Below are 27397 nucleotides of genomic sequence, written 5' to 3'. Positions count from 1 at the left end.
TGACAGAGGACAGGACCCCACAAAGCCCTTTGGGGAGACAGAGAGAGAGTATGCCAGCACACACCAGAGCGCTATATAACACAGGGATCCCACTATAAATTAGTGTTTTTCCCTTATAGCTGCTTATATAATATATACTGCGCCTAAATTTAGTGTCCCCCTCTCTTTTTTACCCTTCTGTAGCTTGTACACTGCAGAGGAGAGCCAGGGAGCGTCCTTCCAGCGGAGCTGTGAGGGAAAAATGGCGCCAGTGTGCTGAGGGAGATGGCCCCGCCCCTTTACCAGCGGATTTCTCCCGCTTTTTCTGGAATTCTGGCAGGGGTATTTTTACACCTATATAGCCTTCCTGACTATATATGGTGTAGATTTGCCAGCCAAGGTTCTTATATTGCCCTCAGGGCGCCCCCCCCCCCCCAGCGCCCTGCACCCATCAGTGACCGGAGTGTGAGGTGTGCATGAGGAACAATGGCGCACAGCTGCAGTGCTGTGCGCTACCTTGTTGAAGACTGAAGTCTTCTGCCGCCGATTTTCCGGAACACTTCTTGCTTCTGGCTCTGTAAGGGGGCCGGCGGCGCGGCTCCGGGAACGAACACCAAGGTCGGGTCCTGCGGTCGATCCCTCTGGAGCTAATGGTGTCCAGTAGCCTAAGAAGCCCAAACTACCACCTGTTAGGTAGGTTCGCTTCTTCTCCCCTTAGTCCCTCGCTGCAGTGAGTCTGTTGCCAGCAGATCTCACTGTAAAATAAAAAACCTAAATATACTTTTTTTCTAGGAGCTCAGGAGAGCCCCTAGTGTGCATCCAGCTCAGCCGCGCACAAGATTCTAACTGAAGTCTGGAGGAGGGTGATAGTGGGAGGAGCCAGTGCACACCAGTAGTCTAAAGCTCTCTTTTAGTTGTGCCCAGTCTCCTGCGGAGCCGCTATTCCCCATGGTCCTTACGGAGTCCCAGCATCCACTTAGGACGTTAGAGAAATACAGAAATCGGAGTTTGGGCTGCATTTTTAATATATATATATATATATATATATATATATATGAAATCACACATATAAATACACAAATGTGCATATAGAACCGACAGATAGATAGATAGATAGATAGATAGATAGATAGATAGATAGATAGATAGATAGATACGATCAAATGAATTCAACCCAACGTCACGGAAAAGTGTTATTTCTGCTGTCTCGTAAGGGGGCGGCTTTAATGTAATATACTAGCGCTATTGGACAATTGCCTGTGGGCGTGGTTTATTATTCAAATGAGTGTTGATCGCACGCAGCAGCAGTCAATCAGAAGCAAGGATACCGGAGAAGGGGAGGGCCGATCGCTGCTCTAAGTTAATGATTTGCAGGAAGGTAACTAGTGGTTCCAAGATGGCGGCCCCTTCAGCGTCTCAACCGGAGTTAAACCTGTGCGAGTCCCCGGTCCCGGCTTCCATGTTCTCCCCGGAGCCTGACGCCGAGGATTCGGACTGCAGTCTGGACGGGGAGCCCCTGAGGAACGGAGAGGCAGAGATAGACTTGACCAGCAAAGTAAGAGCACCAATGCACAGCTGGGCCCCCGACTGAGTGCAGGGGCAAGTGGACGTGTCACTTAGGAGAGGGCGGGGATATGAGGCCTCTGGCTACTACTGGAGGCTAGCATTTCCCCGCTGTCACTTGCATGTATCCCCTCATTGGCCGCACTGCCGTAGGGTCAATAGTCACTTGAGAGTTTGCAATTACCGCAAATAGGATGTGAGAGCCTGGCAGCACAACAGCATCTGGCAGTGTCCCTTCTATACTGCATGTGTCAGGTGTAACTTGTTTACCTCCCAGGCACTAGTCGTGGCGATGTGCTCTCAGAAGTCATCAGTATTACAGCATAGGGTCTGCTCTGCTCAAAGCAATGATGACATCATGGATAATTGGAGATGGGACCATAATAAAATCACCAAGTCTTTTATCTAATGCACTATTCTATAATGTCATTGATTCTCTAATGGTTTACAGCACACAAGGCAGTCACTGGAGAGCTGATAGTATGTTGTATGTGTGTGTTGTGTGGTGCATTTTTTTTTTTATCAGTCTCTTAACTACTACCTGACAGTCATGGTGAGGCAGGTTTGGTGTTAGCGATTTGCTGTATGAAATGAATGGATGTCTGCAAACACAGGACAGGAACCTGCTCTGCCGGTCATTGAATGTCTGCCAGTTCTCCTTAAGATAGTTTCTTGACATTTAACTGGATTGTTACTTATTATGAATGTTCCTGTTTTCATTATGATTGCTGCTTTGAACTTTCTGCGTGTCATGGGCATGTCTGGTGTCTTTTAGTTTGATAAGGTTTTGCTGATGAAACTTGGTGGCAACAGACAGAGGAGTTGTGGGTGGAGTTGTGTTCACATTCCACTCTGTAATACAGCTTCTAAACAAACTTTTTTTTTTCTTTCTTTACTCCATATTCTATTTATATTCTAAATAGCAATGGCATTAGTAGATGTGTAACGTTTTAATCATGTTAATTACAGTATCTGACCACAAAGCCTTTGATTTGTTTACAATGGCAGTCTTGAAGGAGATTTTGATGACAAATATATGTAAAAGTTTTTAATCTACACAGTATTATTTCACCAGCACCATAAAAATAAAGTTTACTTTGCACATCTCACTTTCTGTATTTGACATCACCCCGCAAGCGGTCTGGACACTCCTGCATTGTCCGGACTGTGACCCCCCCCCCCCCCCCCCCCTTCCCAAACCCCCTTCCCAAACCCGGCGTCGACACCCCCACCTGCCCCACAAGTGCAGAGGCATTCGCATATGTGAGATGCCGTTGTATCTTGGTGTGTGTGCGCACGTGCTGTGCGGCTTCTGCGCGTGGGCACACTGCAAAACTGCTTCAGCATGTGAACGCATCGTAGATGCATTCCATGCTGAATCGGGCCCTTGATTCAGAACCCATTGGACACCACACTTAATGACTAATTAGTCACTTTGAATATTTTAGTTACTTTTAATTAGCCAATAATATGTCGGTTTTGGGGTGAAAAAGTGCAAAGTGATGGAAAATTGGGTACAAGGAATGGGACTGGTATATGGGGGTGCTTTGTAAGTGGGACAACTGTTTTTAGGCTTGCAGGTGGAAGTAGTGGTCATTTTTGCAAGGTTTTTAAAATTGCCTTTAATTGACACAAAACCTATACTTATGCCCATTTTCATGTACCCCAAATTTAATGAGTGCATTTATTTTACGCAGAAGCTTGGATTTAAAAAAATAAATAAATCATTTAAGTGTTCTTAAAAAAAAATACATATTGCAACAATTTAACACAAGCCACAAAGTCTTTTTATTTTGCTCTCTAATATACTTCTACAGTGCCTTGCTAAAGTATTCACCCCCCTTTGCATTTTTCATGTTTTGTTGCCTCACAACCTGGAATTAAAATGGATTGTTTGAAGGTTTGCGTCATTTGAAGAACATGCCTACAACTTTGAAGATGTGTGGGGTGTTTTTTTTTTTTTTTATTGTGCAGTAAACAACATATATGACAAAAGCACAGAAAACTTCAGCATGCATAACTATTCACACCCCTAAAGTCAGTACTTTGTAGAGCCACCTTTTGAAGCAATTACAGCTGCAAGTCGCTTTGGATAAGTCTCTATGAGCTTGCCACTGGGATTTTTGCGCATTCCTCTAAGCAAAACTGCTCCAGCTTCTTCATGTTGGATGGTTTCTGCTTGTGAACAGCAATTTTCAAGTCTGACCACAGATTCTCAATTGGATTGAGATCTGGGCTTTGACTAGGCCATTCCAACACATTTTAAATGTTTTCCCTTAAAACACTTGAGTGCTGCTTTAGCAGTATGCTCCGGGTCATTGTTCTGCTGGAAGGTGAACCTCCGTCCCAGTCTCAAATCGCAGGCGGACTGAAACAGGTTTTGCTCAAGAATATCCCTGTATTTAGCACCATCCATCTTTCCTTCGACTCGAAACAGTTTACCAGTCTCTGCTGCTGAAAAACATCCCCACAGCATGATGCTGCTGCCATCATGTTTCACTGTGGGGATGGTGTTCTTGGGGTGATGGGATGTGTAAGGTTTGCGCCAGACATAGCGTTTTCTTTGGTGGCCAAAAAGTTAAATTTTAGTCTCACCTGACTAGAGCATCTTCCTCCATACATTTGGGGAGTCGTCCACATGCCTTTTGGGAAACTTAAAACGTGCCTTATTATTTTTAATGCTAAGTAATGGCTTTTTTCTGGCCACTCTTCCATAAAGCTCAGCTCTATGGAGTGTATGGCTTATTGTGATCACATGCGCAGATACACCAGTCTCTGCTGTGGAACTCTGCAGCTCCTTCAGGGTTGCCTTTGGTCTCTGTGCTGCCTCTCTGATTAATGCCCTGTTTGTGAATTTTGGTGGCCGGCCCTCTCTTGTCAGGTTTGTTGTGGTACCATGTTCTTTCCATTTGAAGATGATGGATTTGATGGTGCTCCGGGGGATCATCAAAGATTTGGATATTATTTTTTTTTATAACCTGACCCTGATTGTACTTCTCAACAACTTTGTCCCTGACTCGTTTGGAGAGCTCCTTGGTCTTTGTGGTGTTGCTGCCTCTGGGGCCTTTCAGGTGTATTTATACTGACAGATCGGGTGGTCTTCAGTATGCTGAATGTCGGGATCCCGGCGCACAGTATACCGGCGCCGGGATCCCCGACCGATATTCTCCCTCGTGGGGGTCCACGACCCCCCTGGAGGGAGAATAAATAGCGTAGCGCACCACCGTGCCCGCAGCGAGCACGCAAGGGGCTCCTTTGCGCTAACCACACTGTCGGTATGCCGGTGGTCAGGCTCCCGGCGCCGGTATGCTGGTCGCCGGAAGCCCGGCCGCCGGCATACCATACTACACCCGACAGATCATGTAACACTTAGGGGTCGATTCAATTCGGCAACTTATGAATAGCGCCGGGAATTAGCTCCCGACGCTATTCAATTCAGCTGCTAGTTACCCGCAATTGTCGGTAATTCTTCTCTCATCAGAAGTTGCCGAATTGAATCGACCCCTTAGATTGCACACAGGTGGACTTCATTTCACTAATTATGTGACTTCTGAAGGTAATTGGTTGCACCAGAACTTTTGAGGGGCTTCATGGCAAAGGGGGTAAATACATATGCACATGCCAATTTAAAAAAAATTATTTCTCAAAATTCTTTTATATACATACATACATACATACATACATACATACATACATACATACATACATACATACATACATACATATCTCTCATTTCACTTCACCAACTTAGACTATTTTGTGTAGATCCATCACATAAAATTCAGATCAAAAAAATTAAATTACAGGTTGTAATGTAACAAAATAGGTAAAAAGCCAAGGGGGAAAATACTTTAGCAAGGCACTATATATTGTTATCCTATGTCACTCTTGCAATTTGGGGGGCACAGGCTGATTTTCCCCATTCTTTCTGCACTTTTTTTCTGGTTAACACATCGCAGGTCACCCTTTTTTTTCCCTTTCCCCTAGTAGGTAGGATAGGTTGATAAACAGGAGAGCGCTTACCAGCGATGAATCATTTATTGGGGCTAAAGGTGCGATAACTTTTACTCAGACTCGCGTTATCGCAGCTAATTGGATACCCCCCTTTATTGTGAATGTAATCTTTCATATTATTTACTCATGATTTGTATTTAATTTTTAAAATATTAACACATTTTTTTTTTTTTTTCCTTGTGTTTAATTTTTATTATTATGGTCCTATAATGTGATTTTTAATTGTTACTATGATTGGTAGTTGTCTCTCTATTTGCTATTATCAGTATGGTAAGGGCATGCACACTTTAGGATGCGTCCTAGTTGGTCTTCAATGCAGCACCAGATACACCTACAGTATCGCATCAAAGTGAAAGTATTTTGTTACATGAGCAGGAAAACCAGTTGTGGATCTGACAGTCTTGTGCCCACTAAGAAGAGAAGGCATGGTGATTATGATAGAATCATGGGTTAAGTAAATAATCCATGAATAAATCCGTGCACTGAAAAGGCTAATGCAGAAGGAGGTGTCTAGGGAGGCTAATCCCGGGATCAGGATCGGCGGGATCCCGGGATTTGAGGCCAAAAATGCCGGGATTTGAATCCCGGGATTGGAGGCTCCAATCCCGGGATTCACGGGATTAAGGTGCGCATGCGCATTACTGTTTTTTTTGGCCGGGCAGCGCCGCTGAGCTCTAGCGGTTGGCTCAGCCTCAGACGCTGCCCGACCCCGGCTGCCTTGCTGTGCGCCGCGTGACATCAGCAAGGTCACGCTGCGCAGCCCCAGCCGTGCCCGCCGCGTCTGCCTTCAGCGCGCCTGCCCGTCGGTGAGTCCACCTGCCTTCAATACAAAGCTGGTGAATGGTGTGTGGTGAACGGCTCTGCTGCAGTGCTGTCACTGTGCCGCTGCTGCCTGCCTGCCTCTCAACCTTGGGGACCCTTTTATTTACTGTAGTAAGTATGTTCTTTTTTTTTTTTTTTTCTGATTTGAAATGGGGCTGTAGATTATAGTACAGTTCAATCCCGGAATCCTGGGATTGAGCATTTTTCAATCCCGAATCCCGGGATTGAAAAAACAGTCCGGGATTGGCCTCCCTAGAGGTGTAAGACACCTCTTTGCTGCACTTGCGATCCCAACGCTGCGACTGAGGTCGCAGACTGAGATCAACATCGCGACCAATAGTCGTGATGTTTCCTGCAGATGGCAAGCTGAGTAAGCCTCAGTTTACTCAGACTAGCTGTCGCAGGGCCCCTTGCTTGAAGTATGTGTCTAAAGATAGACCCTGGCCTTGCCACTCCCGGAAAACCGGGGCGGTATTCCCTCATTTCTGGAAACACCGGCTGTACCTGCCGCCTCCACCCCTGAATGCTTCTGCCTGTCAGTCAGGCAGAAGCGGGACTGTGTGCGATCACTCAGGACCTGTTCTGCACATGCACATAATAGAGCCTGCGCAGATTCCTAATAATCGAGAATCTGCGTGGGCTTTAGAAACGGCATCTACCAGGCCCGCCATCAGGGGTGGACTGCGGGCACAGCTGTCCCGGGTCCAGCCTCTCTAACAGAGGGGTAGGCCCGGGCCGCCCATACTGCTGCCCGTGTCCTAGTTCGTTGGAACTATTTTTGTCCTGGCCATAGACTGGTTCCTGTTGATGTACAAGCAGATTCAGGCACATATGTCCTTACATTTTTACAGTAGTATCCTATTTTCTCTGACGTCCTAGTGGATGCTGGGAACTCCGTAAGGACCATGGGGAATAGCGGCTCCGCAGGAGACTGGGCACAACTAAGAAAGATTTAGGACTACCTGGTGTGCACTGGCTCCTCCCTCTATGCCCCTCCTCCAGACCTCAGTTAGAATTTTGTGCCCAACCGAGCTGGTTGCACACTAGGGGCTCTCCTGAGCTCTTAGAAAGAAAGTATATTTAGGTTTTTTATTTTCAGTGAGGTCTGCTGGCAACAGACTCACTGCTACGAGGGACTGAGGGGAGAAGAAGCGAACCTACCTGCTTGCAGCTAGCTTGGGCTTCTTAGGCTACTGGACACCATTAGCTCCAGAGGGATCGAACACAGGCCCAGCCTCGGTCGTCCGGTCCCGGAGCCGCGCCGCCGTCCCCCTTGCAGAGCCAGAAGCAAGAAGAACGTCCAGGAAATCGGCGGCTGAAGACTCCGGTCTTCATTAAGGTAGCGCACAGCACTGCAGCTGTGCGCCATTGCTCCCCATGCACACCACACACTCCGGTCACTGATGGGTGCTGGGGGGGGGGGGGCGGCGGCGCCCTGGGCTGCAATAAATATACCTCAGCTTGGCAAATAAACACATAATATAGTCCGTAAGACTATATATGTGTAAAATCCCCTGCCAAAAATATCCTGAAAAAAGCGGGAGAAGTCCGCCGTGAAGTGGGCGGGGCTATCTCCCTCAGCACACTGGTGCCATTTCCTCTCACAGCTCCGCTGGAAGGACGCTCCCAAGGCTCTCCCCTGCAGTTTCCAGGCTCAATAGGGTAAAAAAGAGGGGGGGGGGGGCACTAAATTGAGGCGCAAAACTGTGTATTATAGCAGCTATAGGGGAAAAATCACTGTGTGTAGTGTGTATCCCTGCATTATATAGCGCTCTGGTGTGTGCTGGCATACTCTCTCTCTGTCTCCCCAAAGGACTTTGTGGGGTCCTGTCCTCAGTCAGAGCATTCCCTGTGTGTGTGCGGTGTGTCGGTACGGCTGTGTCGACATGTTTGATGAGGAGGCTTATGTGGAGGCGGAGCAGGTGCCGATAAATGTGATGTCACCCCCTGCGGGGTCGACGCCTGAATGGATGGACATGTGGAAGGAATTACGCGACAGTGTCAACTCCTTACATAAAAGGTTTGACGACATAGCAGATGTGGGACAGCCGGCTGCTCAGCCCGTGCCTGCCCAGGCGTCTCAAAAGCCATCAGGGGCTCTAAAACGCCCATTACCTCAGATGGCAGACACAGATGTCGACACGGATACTGGCTCCAGTGTCGACGACGACGAGACTAGTGTACATTCCAATAGAGCCACTCGTTATATGATTACGGCAATGAAAAATGTGTTGCACATTTCTGATATTACCCCAGGTACCACAAAAAAGGGTATTATGTTTGGGGAGAAAAAGCTACCAGTGGTTTCTCTGACGTCCTAAGTGGATGCTGGGGACTCCGTCAGGACCATGGGGATTAGCGGCTCCGCAGGAGACAGGGCACAAAAGTAAAAGCTTTAGGATCAGGTGGTGTGCACTGGCTCCTCCCCCTATGACCCTCCTCCAAGCCTCAGTTAGATTTTTGTGCCCGGCCGAGAAGGGTGCAATCTAGGTGGCTCTCCTAAAGAGCTGCTTAGAGTAAAAGTTTTGTTAGGTTTTTTATTTTCAGTGAGTCCTGCTGGCAACAGGCTCACTGCATCGAGGGACTTAGGGGAGAGAAGTGAACTCACCTGCGTGCAGGATGGATTGGCTTCTTAGGCTACTGGACACAATTAGCTCCAGAGGGAGTCGGAACACAGGTCTCACCCTGGGGTTCGTCCCGGAGCCGCGCCGCCGACCCCCTTGCAGATGCCGAAAAGTGAAGAGGTCCAGAAACCGGCGGCAGAAGACTTTTCAGTCTTCATAAGGTAGCGCACAGCACTGCAGCTGTGCGCCATTGTTGTCAGCACACTTCATAGCAGCGGTCACTGAGGGTGCAGGGCGCTGGGGGGGGGCGCCCTGGGCAGCAATGATAGTACCTTATTCTGGCTAAAAATACATCACATATAGCCCCTGGGGGCTATATGGATGTATTTAACCCCTGCCAGGTCTCAGAAAAACGGGAGAAGAAGCCCGCCGAAAAGGGGGCGGGGCCTATTCTCCTCAGCACACAGCGCCATTTTCCCTCACAGAAATGCTGGTGGGAAGGCTCCCAGGCTCTCCCCTGCACTGCACTACAGAAACGGTTAAAACAGAGAGGGGGGGCACTTATTTGGCGATATGACTATATATATTAAAATGCTATAAGGGAAAAACACTTATATAAAGGTTGTCCCTGTATAATTATAGCGTTTTTGGTGTGTGCTGGCAAACTCTCCCTCTGTCTCCCCAAAGGGCTAGTGGGGTCCTGTCCTCTATCAGAGCATTCCCTGTGTGTGTGCTGTGTGTCGGTACGTGTGTGTCGACATGTATGAGGACGATGTTGGTGAGGAGGCGGAGCAATTGCCTGTAATGGTGATGTCACTCTCTAGGGAGTCAACACCGGAATGGATGGCTTATTCAAGGAATTACGTGATAATGTCAACAGAGACGGCCAGCAAAAAAAATAGTACCTGTCCAGGCGTCTCAAACACCGTCAGGGGCTTTAAAACGCCCATTTACCTCAGTCGGTCGACACAGACACAGACACGGACACTGATTTCAGTGTCGACGGTGAAGAAACAAACGTATTTTCCTTTAGGGCCACACGTTACTTGTTAAGGGCAATGAAGGAGGTGTTACATATTTCTGATACTACAAGTACCACAAAAAAGGGTATTATGTGGGGTGTGAAAAAACTACCTGTAGTTTTTCCTGAATCAGATAAATTAAATGAAGTGTGTGATGATGCGTGGGTTTCCCCCGATAGAAAATTATTGGCGGTATACCCTTTCCCGCCAGAAGGGTATACCTTCTAAAGGTTGGGAAACACCCCTTAGGGTGGATAAGGCGCTCACATGCTTATCAAAACAAGTGGCGGTACCGTCTCCGGATAGGGCCGTCCTCAAGGAGCCAACTGATAGGAGGCTGGAAAATATCCTAAGAAGTATATACACACATACTGGTGTTATACTGCGACCAGCGATCGCCTCAGCCTGGATGTGCAGAGCTGGGGTGGCTTGGTCGGATTCCCTGACTAAAAATATTGATACCCTTGACAGGGACAGTATTTTATTGACTATAGAGCATTTAAAGGATGCATTTCTATATATACGAGATGCACAGAGGGATATTTGCACTCTGGCATCAAGAGTAAGTGCGATGTCCATATCTGCCAGAAGATGTTTATGGACACGACAGTGGTCAGGTGATGCAGATTCCAAACGGCACAAAGAAGTATTGCCGTATAAAGGGGAGGAGTTATTTGGGGTCGGTCCATCGGACCTGGTGGCCACGGCAACTGCTGGAAAATCCACCGTTTTTACCCTAAGTCACATCTCTGCAGAAAAAGACACCGTCTTTTCAGCCTCAGTCCTTTCGTCCCCATAAGAGTCATATCTGCCCAGGGATAGAGGAAAGGGAAGAAGACTGCAGCAGGCAGCCCATTCCCAGGAACAGAAGCCTCCACCGCTTCTGCCAAGTTTCTCAGCATGACGCTGGGGCCGTACAGGACCCCTGGATCCTACAAGTAGGATCCCAGGGGTACAGATTGGAAAGTCGAGACGTTTCCCCCTCGCAGGTTCCTGAAGTCTGCTTTACCAACGTCTCCCTCCGACAGGGAGGCAGTATTGGAAACAATTCACAAGCTGTATTCCCAGCAGGTGATAATCAAAGTACCCCTCCTACAACAAGGAAAGGGGTATTATTCCACACTATGTTGTGGTACTGAAGCCAGAAGGCTCGGTGAGACCTATTCTAAATCTGAAATATTTGAACACTTACAAAGGTTCAAATCAAGATGGAGTCACTCAGAGCAGTGATAGCGAACCAGGAAGAAGGGGACTATAGGGTGTCCCGGGACATCAGGGATACTTACCTCCATGTCCCAATTTGCCCTTCTCACCAAGGGTATCTCAGGTTCGTGGTACAGAACTGTCACTATCAGTTTCAGACGCTGCCGTTTGGATTGTCCACGGCACCCCGGGTCTTTACCAAGGTAATGGCCGAAATGATGATTCTTCTTCAAAGAAAATGGACGACCTCCTGATAAGAGCAAGGTCCAGAGAACAGTTGGAGGTCGGAGTAGCACTATCTCAAGTAGTTCTACGACAGCACGGGTGGATTCTAAATATTCCAAAACCGCAGTTGTTTCCGACGACACGTCTGCTGTTCCTAGGGATGATTCTGGACACAGTCCAGAAAAGGGTGTTTATCCCGGAGAAGAAAGCCAGGGAGTTATCCGAGCTAGTCAGGAACCTCCTAAAACCAGGAAAAGTGTCAGTGCATCATTGCACAAGGGTCCTGGGAAAAATGGTGGCTTCTTACGAAGCGATTCCATTCGGCAGTTTTCACGCAAGAACTTTTCAGTGGGATCTGCTGGAAAAATGGTCCGGATCGCATCTTCAGATGCATCAGCGGATAACCCTGTCTCCAAGGACAAGGGTGTTTCTTCTGCGGTGGCTGCAAAGTACTCATCTACTAATGGGCCGCAGATTCGGCATTCAGGAAGGGTCCTGGTGACCAGGGATGCCAGCCTGAGAGGCTGGGGAGCAGTCACACAGGGAAAAAATTTCCAGGGAGTGTGATCAAGTCTGGAGAATTCTCTCCACATAAATATACTGGAGGGCAATATACTAAGGGCAAGTTACAATGCTCTAAGCTTAGCAAGACCTCTGCTTCAAGGTCAGCCGGTATTGATCCAGTGGGACAACATCACGGCAGTCGCCCACGTAAACAGACAGGGCGGCACAAGAAGCAGAAGGGCAATAGCAGAAACTGCAAGGATTCTTCGATGGGCGGAAAATCAGGTGATAGCACTGTCAGCAGTGTTCATTCCGACGCCCGGGAGAGTGGGGATTTCATCGGGAAGTCTTCCACATGATTGTGAACCATTGGGAAAGACCAAAGGTGGACATGATGGCGTCCCGCCTGAACAAAAAACTGGACAGGTATTGCGCCAGGTCAAGAGACCCTCAGGCAATGGCTGTGGACGCTCTGGTAACACCGTGGGTGTACCAGTCAGTGTATGTGTTCCCTCCTCTGCTTCTCATACCCAAGGTACTGAGAATTATAAGACGTAGAGGAGTAAGAACTATACTCGTGGCTCCGGATTGGCCAAGAAGGACTTGGTACCTGGAACTTCAAGAGATGCTCACAGAGGACTCATGGCCTCTGCCGCTAAGAAGGGACTTGCTTCAGCAAGTACCATGTCTGTTCCAAGACTTACCGCGGCTGCGTTTGACGGCATGGCGGTTGAACGCCGGATCCTAAGGGAAAAAGGCATTCCGGAAGAGGTCATTCCTACCCTGGTCAAAGCCAGGAAGGAGGTGACCGCACAACATTATCACCACATGTGGCGAAAATATGTTGCGTGGTGTGAGGCCAGGAAGGCCCCACGAAGAAATTTCAACTCGGTCGATTTCTGCATTTCCTGCAAACAGGAGTGTCTATGGGCCTCAAATTGGGGTCCATTAAGGTTCAAATTTTGGCCCTGTCGATTTTCTTCCAGAAAGAATTGGCTTCAGTTCCTGAAGTCCAGAAGTTTGTCAAGGGAGTACTGCATATACAACCCCCTTTTGTGCCTCCAGTGGCACTGTGGGATCTCAACGTAGTTCTGGGATTCCTCAAATCACATTGGTTTAAACCGCTCAAATCTGTGGATTTGAAATATCTCACATGGAAAGTGACCATGCTGTTGGCCCTGGCCTCGGCCAGGCGAGTGTCAGAATTGGCGGCTTTGTCTCACAAAAGCCCATATCTGATTGTCCATTCGGACAGGGCAGAGCTGCGGACTCGTCCCCAGTTTCTCCCTAAGGTGGTGTCAGCGTTTCACCTGAACCAGCTTATTGTGGTACCTGCGGATACTAGGGACTTGGAGGACTCCAAGTTGCTAGATGTTGTCAGGGCCCTGAAAATATAGGTTTCCAGGACGGCTGGAGTCAGGAAAACTTACTTGCTGTTATCCTGTATGCACCCAACAAACTGGGTGCTCTTGCTTCTAAGCAGACGATTGCTAGTTGGATGTGTAGTACAATTCAGCTTGCACATTCTGTGGCAGGCCTGCCACAGCCAAAATATGTAAATGCCCATTCCACAAGGAAGGTGGGCTCATCTTGGGCGGCTGCCCGAGGGGTCTCGGCTTTACAACTTTGCCGAGTGGCTACTTGGTCAGGTTCCAACACTTATGCAAAGTTCTACAAGTTTGATACCCTGGCTGAGGAGGACCTCTTGTTTGCTCAATCGGTGCTGCAGAGTCATCCGCACTCTACCGCCCGTTTGGGAGCTTTGGTATAATCCCCATGGTCCTGACGGAGTCCCCAGCATCCACTTAGGACGTCAGAGAAAATAAGAATTTACTTACCGATAATTCTATTTCTCGTAGTCCGTAGTGGATGCTGGGCGCCCATCCCAAGTGTGGATTGTCTGCAATACTTGTACATAGTTATTGTTACAAAAATCGGGTTATTATTGTTGTGAGCCATCTTTTCAGAGGCTCCGCTGTTATCATGCTGTTAACTGGGTTCAGATCACAGGTTGTACAGTGTGATTGGTGTGGCTGGTGTGAGTCTTACCCGGGATTCAAAATCCTTCCTTATTGTGTACGCTCGTCCGGGCACAGTATCTTAACTGAGGCTTGGAGGAGGGTCATAGGGGGAGGAGCCAGTGCACACCACCTGATCCTAAAGCTTTTACTTTTGTGCCCTGTCTCCTGCGGAGCCGCTAATCCCCATGGTCCTGACGGAGTCCCCAGCATCCACTACGGACTACGAGAAATAGAATTATCGGTAAGTAAATTCTTATTTTTTCCCCCATCTGATGAATTAAATGAAGTGTGTGAAGAAGCGTGGGCTTCCCCCGATAAGAAACTGGTAATTTCTAAAAAGTTACTAATGGCGTACCCTTTCCCGCCAGAGGACAGGTCACGTTGGGAGACATTCCCTAGGGTGGATAAAGCGCTCACACGTCTGTCAAAAAAGGTGGCACTACCGTCTCCAGACACGGCCGCCCTAAAGGAGCCTGCGGATAGAAAGCAGGAGGCTATCCTGAAGTCTGTATATACACAGGAATTATACTGAGACCGGCTATTGCTTCAGCATGGATGTGCAGTGCTGCAGCTGCGTGGTCAGATTCCCTGTCGGAAAACATTGATACCCTAGACAGGGACACTATATTGCTAACCGTAGAGCATATTAAAGACGCTGTCTTATACATGAGAGATGCACAGAGGGATATTTGCCGGCTGGCATCTAAAATAAACGCAATGTCCATTTCTGCCAGGAGAGGATTGTGGACTCGGCAATGGACAGGAGATGCAGATTCTAAAAGGCACATGGAGGTTTTGCCTTACAAGGGTGAGGAGTTGTTTGGGGATGGTCTCTCGGACCTCGTTTCCACAGCGACTGCTGGGAAGTCAGCATTTTTAACCCATGTTCCCTCACAGCCAAAGAAAGCACCGTATTATCAGGTACAGTCCTTTCGGCCCCAGAAAGGCAAGCGGGTTAGAGGCGCGTCCTTTCTGCCCAGAGGCAGAGGTAGAGGAAAAAAGCTGCAACATACAGCCAGTTCCCAGGAACAAAAGTCCTCCCCCGCTTCCTCTAAGTCCACCGCATGACGCTGGGGCTCCACAGGCGGAGCCAGGTACGGTGGGGGCCCGTCTCAAGAACTTCAGCGACCAGTGGGCTCGTTCACGGGTGGATCCCTGGATTCTACCGGTAGTATCTCTGGGGTACAAGCTGGAATACGAGACGTCTCCCCCTCGCCGTTTCCTCAAATCTGCCTTGCCGACAGCTCCCCCGGACAGGGAGGCAGTGCTGGAGGCGATTCACAAGCTGTATTCTCAGCAGGTGATAATCAAGGTACCCCTCCTTCAACAAAGACGGGGTTACTATTCCACAATGTTTGTGGTACCGAAACCGGACGGTTCGGTGAGACCCATTTTTAAATTTAAAATCCTTGAACACTTATATAAGAAGGTTCAAGTTCAAGATGGAATCGCTCAGAGCGGTGATTGCAAGCCTGGACGAGGGGGATTACATGGTATCACTGGACATCAAGGATGCTTACCTGCATGTCAACATTTACCCTCCTCACCAGGAGTACCTCAGATTTGTGGTACAGGACTGTCATTACCAATTCCAGACGTTGCCGTTTGGTCTGTCCACGGCACCGAGGGTATTTACCAAGGTAATGGCCGAAATGATGATACTCCTTCGGAAAAAGGGAGTTTTAATTATCCCGTACTTGGACTATCTCCTTATAAAGGCGAGGTCCAGGGAACAGTTGGTGATCGGAGTAGCACTAGCTCGGGAAGTGCTACAACAGCACGGCTGGATCCTGAATATTCCAAAGTCGCAGCTGGTTCCTACAACGCGTCTACTGTTCCTGGGGATGGTTCTGGACACAGAACAGAAAAAAGTGTTTCTCCCGGAGGAGAAGGCCAAGGAGTTGTCATCTCTAGTCAGAGACCTCCTAAAACCAAAACAGGTGTCGGTGCACCACTGCACGCGAGTCCTGGGAAAGATGGTGGCTTCTTACGAAGCAATTCCATTCGGAAGGTTCCATGCAAGGATCTTTCAGTGGGATCTGTTGGACAAGTGGTCCGGATCGCATCTTCAGATGCATCGGCTGATAACCCTGTCTCCAAGGACCAGGGTGTCGCTGTTGTGGTGGCTGCAGAGTGCTCATCTTCTAGAGGGCCGCACATTCGGCATACAGGACTGGGTCCTGGTGACCACGGATGCCAGCCTTCGAGGTTGGGGGGCAGTCACACAGGGAAGAAACTTCCAAGGACTATGGACAAGTCAGGAGATTTCCCTACACATAAATATTCTGGAACTAAGGGCCATTTACAATGCCCTAAGTCAGGCAAGACCCCTGCTTCAACACCAGCCGGTGCTGATCCAGTCAGACAACATCACAGCGGTCGCCCATGTAAACCGTCAGGGCGGCACAAGAAGCAGGATGGCGATGGCAGAAGCCACAAGGATTCTCCGATGGGCGGAAAATCATGTGTTAGCACTGTCAGCAGTGTTCATTCCGGGAGTGGACAACTGGGAAGCAGACTTCCTCAGCAGGCACGACCTCCACCCGGGAGAGTGGGGACTTCATCCAGAAGTCTTCCAGCTGATTGTAAATCGTTGGGAAAGGCCACAGGTGGACATGATGGCGTCCCGCCTCAACAAAAAGCTAAAAAGATATTGCGCCAGGTCAAGGGACCCTCAGGCGATAGCTGTGGACGCTCTAGTGACACCGTGGGTGTACCAGTCGGTTTGTGTTCCCTCCTCTGCCTCATACCCAAGGTACTGAGAATAATAATAAGAAGAGGAGTAAGAACTATACTTGTGGTTCCGGATTGGCCAAGAAGAGCTTGGTACCTAGAACTTCAAGAAATGATCTCGGAGGACCCATGGCCTCTGCCGCTCAGACAGGACCTGCTGCAGCAGGGACCGTGTCTGTTCCAAGACTTACTGTGACTGCGTTTGACGGCATGGCGGTTGAACGCCGGATCCTGAAGGAAAAGGGCATTCCGGAGGAAGTCATCCCTACGCTGATTAAAGCTAGGAAGGAGGTGACCGCAAACCATTATCACCGCATATGGCGAAAATATGTTGCGTGGTGTGAGGCCAGAAGGGCCCCAACGGAGGAATTTCAGCTGGGTCGATTTCTGCACTTCCTATAGTCATGGGTGACTATGGGCCTAAAATTAGGTTCCATTAAGGTCCAGATTTCGGCTCTGTCGATTTTCTTCCAAAAAGAACTGGCTTCACTGCCTGAAGTTCGGACATTTGTTAAAGGAGTGCTGCATATTCAGCCCCCTTTTATGCCTCCAGTGGCACCTTGGGATCTCAACGTGGTGTTGGATTTCCTTAAGTCACATTGGTTTGAGCCACTTAAAACCGTGGAACTAAAATATCTCACGTGGAAAGTGGTCATGCTGTTGGCCTTGGCTTCGGCCAGGCGTGTGTCAGAATTGGCGGCTTTGTCATGTAAAAGCCCTTATCTGATTTTCCATATGGATAGGGCGGAATTGAGGACTCGTCCCCAATTTCTTCCTAAGGTGGTATCCGCTTTTCATTTGAACCAACCTATTGTGGTGCCTGCGGCTACTAAGGACTTGGAGGATTCCAAGTTGCTGGACGTAGTCAGGGCCCTGAAAATCTATGTTTCCAGGACGGCTGGAGTCAGGAAAACTGACTCGCTATTTATCCTGTATGCGCCCAATAAGCTGGGTGCTCCTGCGTCAAAGCAGCCTATTGCTCGCTGGATCTGTAGTACGATTCAACTTGCACATTCTGCGGCTGGACTGCCACATCCTAAATCTGTAAAAGCCCATTCCACGAGGAAAGTGGGCTCTTCTTGGGCGGCTGCCCGCGGAGTCTCGGCTTTACAACTTTGCCGAGCTGCTACTTGGTCGGGTTCAAACACATTTGCTAAATTCTACAAGTTTGATACCCTGGCTGAGGAGGACCTTGAGTTTGCTCATTCGGTGCTGCAGAGTCATCCGCACTATCCCGCCCGTTTGGGAGCTTTGGTATAATCCCCATGGTCCTTACGGAGTTCCCAGCATCCACTAGGACGTCAGAGAAAATAAGAATTTACTCACCGGTAATTCTATTTCTCGTAGTCCGTAGTGGATGCTGGGCGCCCATCCCAAGTGCGGATTGTCTGCAATACTTGTATATAGTTATTGCCTAACTAAAGGGTTATTGTTTGGAGCCATCTGTTGAGAGGCTCAGTTGTTATTCATACTGTTCACTGGGTATAGTATCACAAGTTGTGCGGTGTGATTGGTGTGGCTGGTATGAGTCTTACCCGGGATTCCAAATCCTTTCCTTATTGTGTCAGCTCTTCCGGGCACAGTTTCCTGAGGTCTGGAGGAGGGGCATAGAGGGAGGAGCCAGTGCACACCAGGTAGTCCTAAATCTATCTTAGTTGTGCCCAGTCTCCTGCGGAGCCCGTCTATTCCCCATGGTCCTTACGGAGTTCCCAGCATCCACTACGGACTACGAGAAATAGAATTACCGGTGAGTAAATTCTTATTTGACCATTTATCTTGTCCATTGAGGATATTTATGTGCCTATGTGGATGACTACTGTTATTCCAAGGAGTTTCTGAAGACTATAAAGTGCCTCGGAGTTTGAATTTGTATAATACAAGATATGCAACCTGAAAATTGTGAGTTGTATTTATTACTCTGTACATGTTTCACCACAGATGTCTTCATTTTATCTCCTGAGGTGATCTGGTTTTGGATAAAAGTAGAGCATTACACCTGTAATTGGTTGATGGCAGAAGCATCTTGATTTTAAGGCTGCCATACAATGCAATTATCAGCACGATCAACCAATTATTGCTAGATATGCACCAGCATAAATTAGAATCATAAGGTGCACTTAACAGGAGGGAAGATCATATGTAATATAGGGGCAGATGTATTAAGCCTGGAGAAGTGATAAAGCAGAGATAAGTGCAAGGTGATAACGCACCAGCCAATCAGCTCCTAACTGTAAATTTACATACTGTTGCTGATTGGCTGGTGCGTTATCACCTTGCACTTATCTCTGCGCTATCACTTCTCCTGGCTTAATGTATCTGCCCCATAGTGTGATATATTGTTATCAGCATCAGTATTATCGCCCTTTACTGATTACACCTTCGGTCAATAAAGCTAACAATATCAATAATAACTGCAGAAGCAGGATTTATAAACCTGGAAGGATTGTAATGGCTGTACACTCATTATTGATACAACTCAGTAACTTTCTAATCTGATGCAATCAAATATAACAGATACACAATTGGAACACATGAATGATTTATATACAAAGTATCTGCTTATGAAACGGTTTTCCTCGAGTTGGAGATGCTATAATTTAGGATACACAGCAACAGCCTTTAGAAATAAGCACAAATGAAATACGCAGAAACGTAAAAGGGAATATTCCTCAAATTAATCAGTGGGGTCTCTAATTGATGCACACAAACCTGTGCGATTGGCATTTACATAGTGTTTCTGGTAATGTAAGATAGGCCAGAGTATCAGAGTGAGCTTTCTTTTTCTGCTACTGGATGTCCGCAGTATCTTCCCCTGACAGAACACTGGCGTGTGAATACCATTCTATAAATACACTTGTCAAAGTCAGAAAAATATCTCTATGCACACTACCATATTTGCACCTCACACAGGTCCGTGCTGCGCATGCGTACGCTCTCCCGTACGTGCGCATACTCAGTCGCGGGCACCCGCAGGCGCACGGTATGCGTATTTACGGTAGAGTTTATGTGGTTGTAGCGTGCGACCCAATCGTAACATATTTTCAGTAATAATGTATTTTGTAGATCATGGTCCCTTTGATAGATTCTGAAAGTTTGGTTAATATAGAATGTTTATGAACAGAAGAATCCCTCTTTGTTTGATACGAAGGGTCAGACAGGAGTAATACAGTGGTGTTTAGTATCCATCGGAAGAATATTTAATTAGAAATATTCCGGTGTTGGTTTGAAGCAGATCAATCGCTCGTGCGAATAGTTATGGACATAAGAAGTTTATGAACATTTACTTTATTTGCACTTTATTACCCATGCGGCGGGAAACCCAGTTTCCCTCCCACCTGAGCAGTTGGAAATAGTCACAGCCCACCTGTATGAATCAACCTATGACCTTTTGTTATAATGCGAAGCCGAATTCCTGTGTCCAATGGACAATGAGATTGTAGGGACCATTGAATTGTATTGTGTGTGGGGCATAAATAGCGGGCCGACCATATCCAACTTCACTCTCCAACGGTTCTCATTGCTGATAATCGGGAGCTGGATATCGAGGCGCATGCGATCGTTCCCCTTGTGCGTAAGTTCTCTCCGTAATCATATTGTCTTACTGTGAGCCATTTCTCTCTCTCACTCTCTTCTCTTTCTCTCGTATTTTTCCTTGATTAGACTTGAATCGTATTGTATTGTATTTCCTGTGTAGTTATCTGGTTAGTTGGTTTATGTTATATTGTAGTGTATGCTTTGTACTGTGATTCCTTTTGCAAGTATAATAGTCATAATACACATAATAGGTTTCGGACCCTAAGCCCAGGTATCTGTGTATTCTTTATAGTGTTAAGTACTCCTTGAGCATCGGTGACACTCAAGCAGCTTTGTAGTTAATCAGGTTACACAAGGTTGCACTTACACTTTGTCTCTACATTAAGGTTTGCTGTGTATTTCATTACTAAAGGTATAGATATAAAGGTTTAACGTTGTGAGCGTCTGCATCGCTGGTGATCTCCTCGTGGTCCCGAGCACTGCTACGCTATAGCGAATCATTACGATAAGTCAACAGCCAATAGTCTGCCTGCCTGCGATCACTTGGCCGTGAGTGAACGTGACGCCTGAGCGTCTCGATCACGGCTAAGCGATCGATACGCAACTTGCGTACCCTTACGGTACTTCTTACGTAGATAGCGTACCGTGTTCTTAGACCTCATAAAGGGTTATATACACGATAAATATTTAGCTTTATCACACTATAAAGGGAATTTCTCTGACGTCCTAGTGGATGCTGGGTACTCCGTAAGGACCATGGGGAATAGACGGGCTCCGCAGGAGACTGGGCACTCTTAAAAGAAAGATTAGGTACTACATCTGGTGTGCACTGGCTCCTCCCTCTATGCCCCTCCTCCAGACCTCAGTTAGAATCTGTGCCCGGCCAGAGTTGGATGCACCTAGTGGGCTCTCCTGAGCTTACTAGAAAAGAAAGTATTTGTTAGGTTTTTTATTTTCAGTGAGATCTGCTGGCAACAGACTCACTGCTACGAGGGACTTAGGGGAGAGAAGCAAACCTACCTGCTTGCAGCTAGCTTGTGCTTCTAAGGCTACTGGACACCATTAGCTCCAGAGGGATCGAACACAGGGCCCGACCTCGATCGTCCGGAGCCGCGCCGCCGTCCCCCTTGCAGAGCCAGAAGACGGAAGATTCCAGGAGAAAATCGGCGGCTGAAGACTCCGGTCTTCAATAAGGTAGCGCACAGCACTGCAGCTGTGCGCCATTGCTCTTACAGCACACCACACGCTCCGGTCACAGGTGGGTGCAGGGCGCTGGGGGGGGGGGGGGGGCGCCCTGGGCTGCAATATGTATACCTTAGTTGGCAAAATGCACATAATACAGTTATAAACTGTATATGTGCCTAATCCCCCGCCATAAATATTATTAAAAAAGCGGGAGAAGCCCGCCGCTGAAGGGGCGGGGCTATCTTCCTCAGCACAGCCAGCGCCATTTTCTCTTCACAGCTCCGTTGGAAGGACGCTCCCCAGGCTCTCCCCTGCAGTATACACTACCGAAAGGGTAAAAAAGAGAGGGGGGGCACATAAATTTAGGCGCAAAAGGTGATATAAGCAGCTATTGGGGGAAAATTCACTTTGTATTAGTGTAAATCCCTCTGTTATATAGCGCTCTGGTGTGTGCTGGCATACTCTCTCTCTGTCTCCCCAAAGGACTTTGTGGGGTCCTGTCCTCAGTCAGAGCATTCCCTGTGTGTGTGTGTGTGTGCGGTGTGTCGGTACGGCTGTGTCGACATGTTTGAGGACGCTTACGTGGAGGCGGAGCAGGAGCCGATAAGTGTGATGTCGCCCCCTGCGGGGCCGACACCAGAGTGGATGGATATGTGGAAGGTATTAACCAACAGTGTCAACTCCTTGCATAAAAGGTTCGATGACGTAACAGCTTTGTGACAGCCGGCATCTCAGCCCGCGCCTGCCCAAGCGTCTCAGACGCCATCAGTGGCTCAAACGCCCGCTACCTCAGATGGCAGACACAGATGTCGACACGGAGTCTGACTCCAGTGTCGACGAGGATGAGACAAATGTACAATCCACAAGGGCCATCCGATGCATGATTACGGCAATGAAAAATGTGTTGCACATTTCTGACTTTAACCCGGTTACCACAAAAAAGGGTATTATGTTTGGGGAGAAAAAGCAGCCAGTGACTTTTCCCCCATCTGATGAGTTAAATGAATTGTGTGAAGAAGCGTGGTGTTCCCCAGATAAGAAATTAGTGATTTCTAAGCGGTTACTAATGGCGTACTCTTTCCCGCCAACGGACAGGTTGCGTTGGGAAACATCCCCTAGGGTGGACAAGGCGCTCACACGCTTATCAAAAAAGGTGGCACTGCCTTCTCAGGATACGGCTGCCTTAAAGGAGCCTGCAGATAGAAAGCAGGAGGCTATCCTGAAGTCTGTGTATACACACTCAGGTACTATACTGAGACCTGCTATTGCTTCAGCATGGATGTGTAGTGCTGCAGCAGCATGGTCTGATTCCCTGTCAGATAACATTGATTCCCTTGACAGGGATACTATTTTGCTAACCATAGAGCATATTAAAGACGTAGTCTTATATATGAGGGATGCACAGAGGGACATTTGCCGGCTGGCATCTAGAATTAATGCAATGTCCATTTCTGCCAGGAGAGTATTATGGACTCGGCAGTGGACAGGTGATGCTGATTCTAAAAGGCACATGGAAGTTTTGCCTTATAAGGGTGAGGAATTGTTTGGGGACGGGCTCTCGGACCTCGTATCCACAGCAACAGCTGGGAAGTCGACTTTTTTTACCTCAGGTTCCCTCACAGCCTAAGAAAGCACCGTATTATCAAGTACAGTCCTTTCGGCCTCAGAAAGGCAAGCGGGTCAGAGGCGCTTCCTTTCTGCCCAGAGGCAGGGGTAGAGGGAAAAAGCTGCACCAGACAGCCAGTTCCCAGGAACAAAAATCCTCCCCTGCTTCCACTAAGTCCACCGCATGACGCTGGGGCTCCACAGGTGGAGCCAGGTGCGGTGGGGGCCCGTCTCCGGAACTTCAGCGACCAGTGGGTTCGCTCACAGGTGGATCTCTGGGTTCTACAAGTGGTATCTCAGGGATACAAGCTGGAGTTCGAGACGTCTCCCCCTCGCCGTTACCTCAAATCAGCCTTGCCAGCTACTCCCAAGGAAAGGGAGGTAGTACTGGCGGCTATTCACAAGCTGTACCTCCAGCAGGTGATAATCAAAGTTCCCCTCCTTCAACAGGGATGGGGTTACTATTCCACAATGTTTGTGGTACCGAAACCAGACTGTTCGGTGAGACCCATTCTAAATTTGAAATCCTTGAACACTTATATAAGGAAGTTCAAGTTCAAAATGGAATCGCTCAGGGCGGTTTTGCTAGCCTGGAAGAGGGGGATTTTATGGTGTCGCTGGACATCAAAGATGCTTACCTACATGTCCCCATTTACCCACCTCACCAGGAGTACCTCAGGTTTGTGGTACAGGACTGCCATTACCAATTCCAGACGTTGCCGTTTGGTCTGTCCACGGCACCGAGGGTATTTACCAAGGTAATGGCCGAAGTGATGATACTCCTTCGAAAGAAGGGAGTTATAATTATCCCGTACTTGGACGATCTCCTTATAAAGGCGAGGTCCAGGGAACAGTTGGTGATCGGAGTAGCACTAGCTCGGGAAGTGCTACAACAGCACGGCTGGATCCTGAATATTCCAAAGTCGCAGCTGGTTCCTACGACGCGTCTGCTGTTCTTGGGCATGATTCTGGACACAGAACAGAAGAAGGTGTTTCTCCCGGAGGAGAAGGCCAAGGAGTTGTCATCTCTGGTCAGAGACCTCCTGAAACCAAAACGGGTGTCGGTGCATCACTGCACGCGAGTCCTGGGAAAGATGGTAGCTTCTTACGAAGCAATTCCCTTCGGCAGGTTCCATGCAAGGATCTTTCAGTGGGATCTGTTAGACAAGTGGTCCGGATTGCATCTTCAGATGCATCGGCTGATCACCCTGTCCCCGAGGGCCAGGGTGTCTCTGCTGTGGTGGCTGCAGAGTGCTCATCTTCTCGAGGGCCGCAGATTCGGCATTCAGGACTGGGTCCTGGTGACCACGGATGCAAGCCTCCGAGGTTGGGGGGCAGTCACTCAGGGAAGAAACTTCCAATGACAATGGTCGAGTCAGAAGACTTCCCTACACATAAATATTCTGGAACTAAGGGCCATTTACAATGCCCTAAGTCAAGCAAAACCCTGCTTCAAAACCAGCCGGTGCTGATTCAGTCAGACAACATCACGGCTGTCGCCCATGTAAACCGACAGGGCGGCACAAGAAGCAGGATGGCGATGGCAGAAGCCACAAGGAGTCTATGATGGGCGGAGAATCACGTGCTAGCACTGTCAGCAGTGTTCATTCCGGGAGTGGACAACTGGGAAGCAGACTTCCTCAGCAGGCACGACCTCCACCCGGGAGAGTGGGGACTTCATCCAGAAGTCTTCCAGCTGATTGTAAATAGTTGGGAAAGGCCACAGGTGGAAATGATGGCGTCCCGCCTCTACAAAAAGCTAAAAAGATATTGCGCCAGGTCAAGGGACCCTCAGGCGATATCTGTGGACGCTCTAGTGACACCGTGGGTGTACCAGTCGGTTTATGTGTTCCCTCCTCTTCCTCTCATACCAAAGGTACTGAGAATAATAAGAAAGAGAGGAGTAAGAACTATACTCCTCGTTCCGGATTGGCCAAGAAGAACTTGGTACCCGGAGCTACAAGAAATGATCTCAGAGGACCCTTGGCCTCTGCCGCTCCGACAGGACCTGCTACAGCAGGGGCCCTGTCTGTTCCAAGACTTACCGCTGCTGCGTTTGACGGCATGGCGGTTGAACGCCGGATCCTAATGGAAAAGGGCATTCCGGTTGAAGTCATTCCTACGCTGATAAAAGCTAGGAAGGATGTGACAGCAAAACATTATCACCGCATATGGCGAAAATATGTTGCCATGAAGGCCCCAACAGAGGAATTTCAGCTGGGTCGATTTCTGCACTTCCTACAGTCATGAGTGACTATGGGCCTAAAATTGGGATCCATTAAAGTCCAGATTTCGGCCCTGTCTATTTTCTTTCAAAAAGAACTGGCTTCACTGCCTGAAGTTCAGACGTTTGTTAAGGGAGTGCTGCATATTCAGCCCCCTTTTGTGCCTCCAGTGGCACCTTGGGATCTCAACGTAGTGTTGGATTTCCTAAAATCACATTGGTTTGAGCCACTTCAGACCGTGGAGTTGAAGTACCTCACGTGGAAGGTAGTCATGCTCTTGGCCTTGGCCTCAGCTAGGCGTGTGTCAGAATTGGCGGCTTTGTCCTGTAAAAGCTCATATCTGATTTTCCATATGGACAGGGCAGAATTGAGGACTCGTCCCCAATTTCTCCCAAAGGTGGTATCAGCGTTTCATTTGAACCAACCTATTGTGGTGCCTGCGGCTACTCGGGACTTGGAGGATTCCAAGTTGCTGGACGTAGTCCGGGCCCTGAAAATCTATGTTTCCAGGACGGCTAGAGTCAGAAAAACTGACTCGCTGTTTATCCTGCATGCACCCAACAAGCTGGGTGCTCCTGCTTCTAAGCAGACTATTGCTCGCTGGATCTGTAGCACGATTCAACTTGCACATTCTACGGCTGGACTGCCGCATCCTAAATCTGTAAAAGCCCATTCCATGAGGAAAGTGGGCTCTTCTTGGGCGGCTGCCCGAGGGGTCTCGGCTTTACAACTTTGCCGAGCTGCTACTTGGTCGGGATCAAACACTTTTGCAAAATTCTACAAGTTTGATACCCTGGCTGAGGAGGACCTTGAGTTTGCTCATTCGGTGCTGCAGAGTCATCCGCACTCTCCCGCCCGTTTGGGAGCTTTGGTATAATCCCCGTGGTCCTTATGGAGTACCCAGCATCCACTAGGACGTCAGAGAAAATAAGAATTTACTCACCGGTAATTCTATTTCTCGTAGTCCGTAGTGGATGCTGGGAGCCCGTCCCAAGTGCGGACTTTCTGCAATACTTGTATATAGTTATTGCTTAACTATAGGGTTATTGTTCTGAGCCATCTGTTGAATGAGGCTCAGTTGTTGTTCATACTGTTAACTGGGTATAGTTATCACAAGTTGTACGGTGTGATTGGTGTGGCTGGTATGAGTCTTACCCTGGATTCCAAATCCTTTCCTAGTAATGTCAGCTCTTCCGGCCACAGTTTCCCTAACTGAGGTCTGGAGGAGGGGCATAGAGGGAGGAGCCAGTGCACACCAGATGTAGTACCTTATCTTTCTTTTAAGAGTGCCCAGTCTCCTGCGGAGCCCGTCTATTCCCCATGGTCCTTACGGAATACCCAGCATCCACTACGGACTACGAGAAATAGAATTACCGGTGAGTAAATTCTTATTTTACTTGTATTGCTGACAGAGGCCTACCCATAGATCTTTTATGTAGAATTATTCCTCTTTACCTTCAATTTTGGATTCTACAGATGCATGTAATGCATAGGATTTGTTTATACAGTCTACTTCTGAGATGTTATAACTTTTTTTTTTTTTTTTTTTTTTTTAATTTAAAGTAAACCTTGCTGTATCCAATGTGTAAATTTACAGGTGACAAGTCCAATGTTACACTAAATTGCAAATCACAGTAGAGACTGTATGAAGTACATCCACAGTCATCCTAGTCTGCCATACAGTGTGTACAAGAGAAACGCATACAAACCCACAAATAATGCCACACTACTGAAAGCTGGAACACTTGTAGGGTTATTGATAAGATCTGCAGCTTTTCCACTAGCGTAGCACGGGTCGCAGCCGTGTCGTCTGACACGGCTGCGACCCGTGCTACAGCCCCCTGCAGACAGCGCTCACCAACCCGGCAATTGCCGGGTTGGTGACGTGCTAGTGACGCGGCAGGGGCGGCGCTGGGAGATCACATGATCTCCTAGCGCCGCCCTCTCTATGCACTGTGAATGGGAGCCGTGGCGCCTCGATACGGCACCCGTTCACACTAGACAGCTAGCCGGGGTAGGATTCCCGGATCACTTGATCCGGGAATTTGCCGGGGGACCCGTTTCCCCTAGGGAAAAACATGGGTAAATGCGCGCCCCCGCGCTTTTACCGTGTTTAAAAGAGCTAGTAGAAAAGGGGTAGCGCCACATTTCCTCTCAAAACATGGGTTCTGTATCTATAACCTTTTTACTGCTGGCAG

At 48.3% G+C, this 27397-nt stretch overlaps 1 protein-coding gene across 1 annotated transcript in view; it reads left to right on the top strand.

Moving 5' to 3' along the window:
* Positions 1–1288: 1288 nt before the first annotated feature.
* GTPBP1 (GTP binding protein 1) overlaps positions 1289–27397 on the top strand; it is a 122201-nt gene continuing 96092 nt past the window's right edge. The window contains exon 1 of the mRNA XM_063940472.1: positions 1289–1534. Coding sequence (XP_063796542.1) covers positions 1343–1534 — 192 coding nt within the window. The 5' untranslated portion in view covers positions 1289–1342. The remainder of the gene's footprint in view (positions 1535–27397) is intronic.

The sequence above is a fragment of the Pseudophryne corroboree genome, chromosome 9, assembly GCF_028390025.1.
Source record: "Pseudophryne corroboree isolate aPseCor3 chromosome 9, aPseCor3.hap2, whole genome shotgun sequence".
NCBI lineage: Eukaryota > Metazoa > Chordata > Amphibia > Anura > Myobatrachidae > Pseudophryne > Pseudophryne corroboree.
The sequence above is the reverse complement of the archived record's forward strand: the minus strand, read 5'-3'. Positions and strand labels throughout refer to the sequence as shown.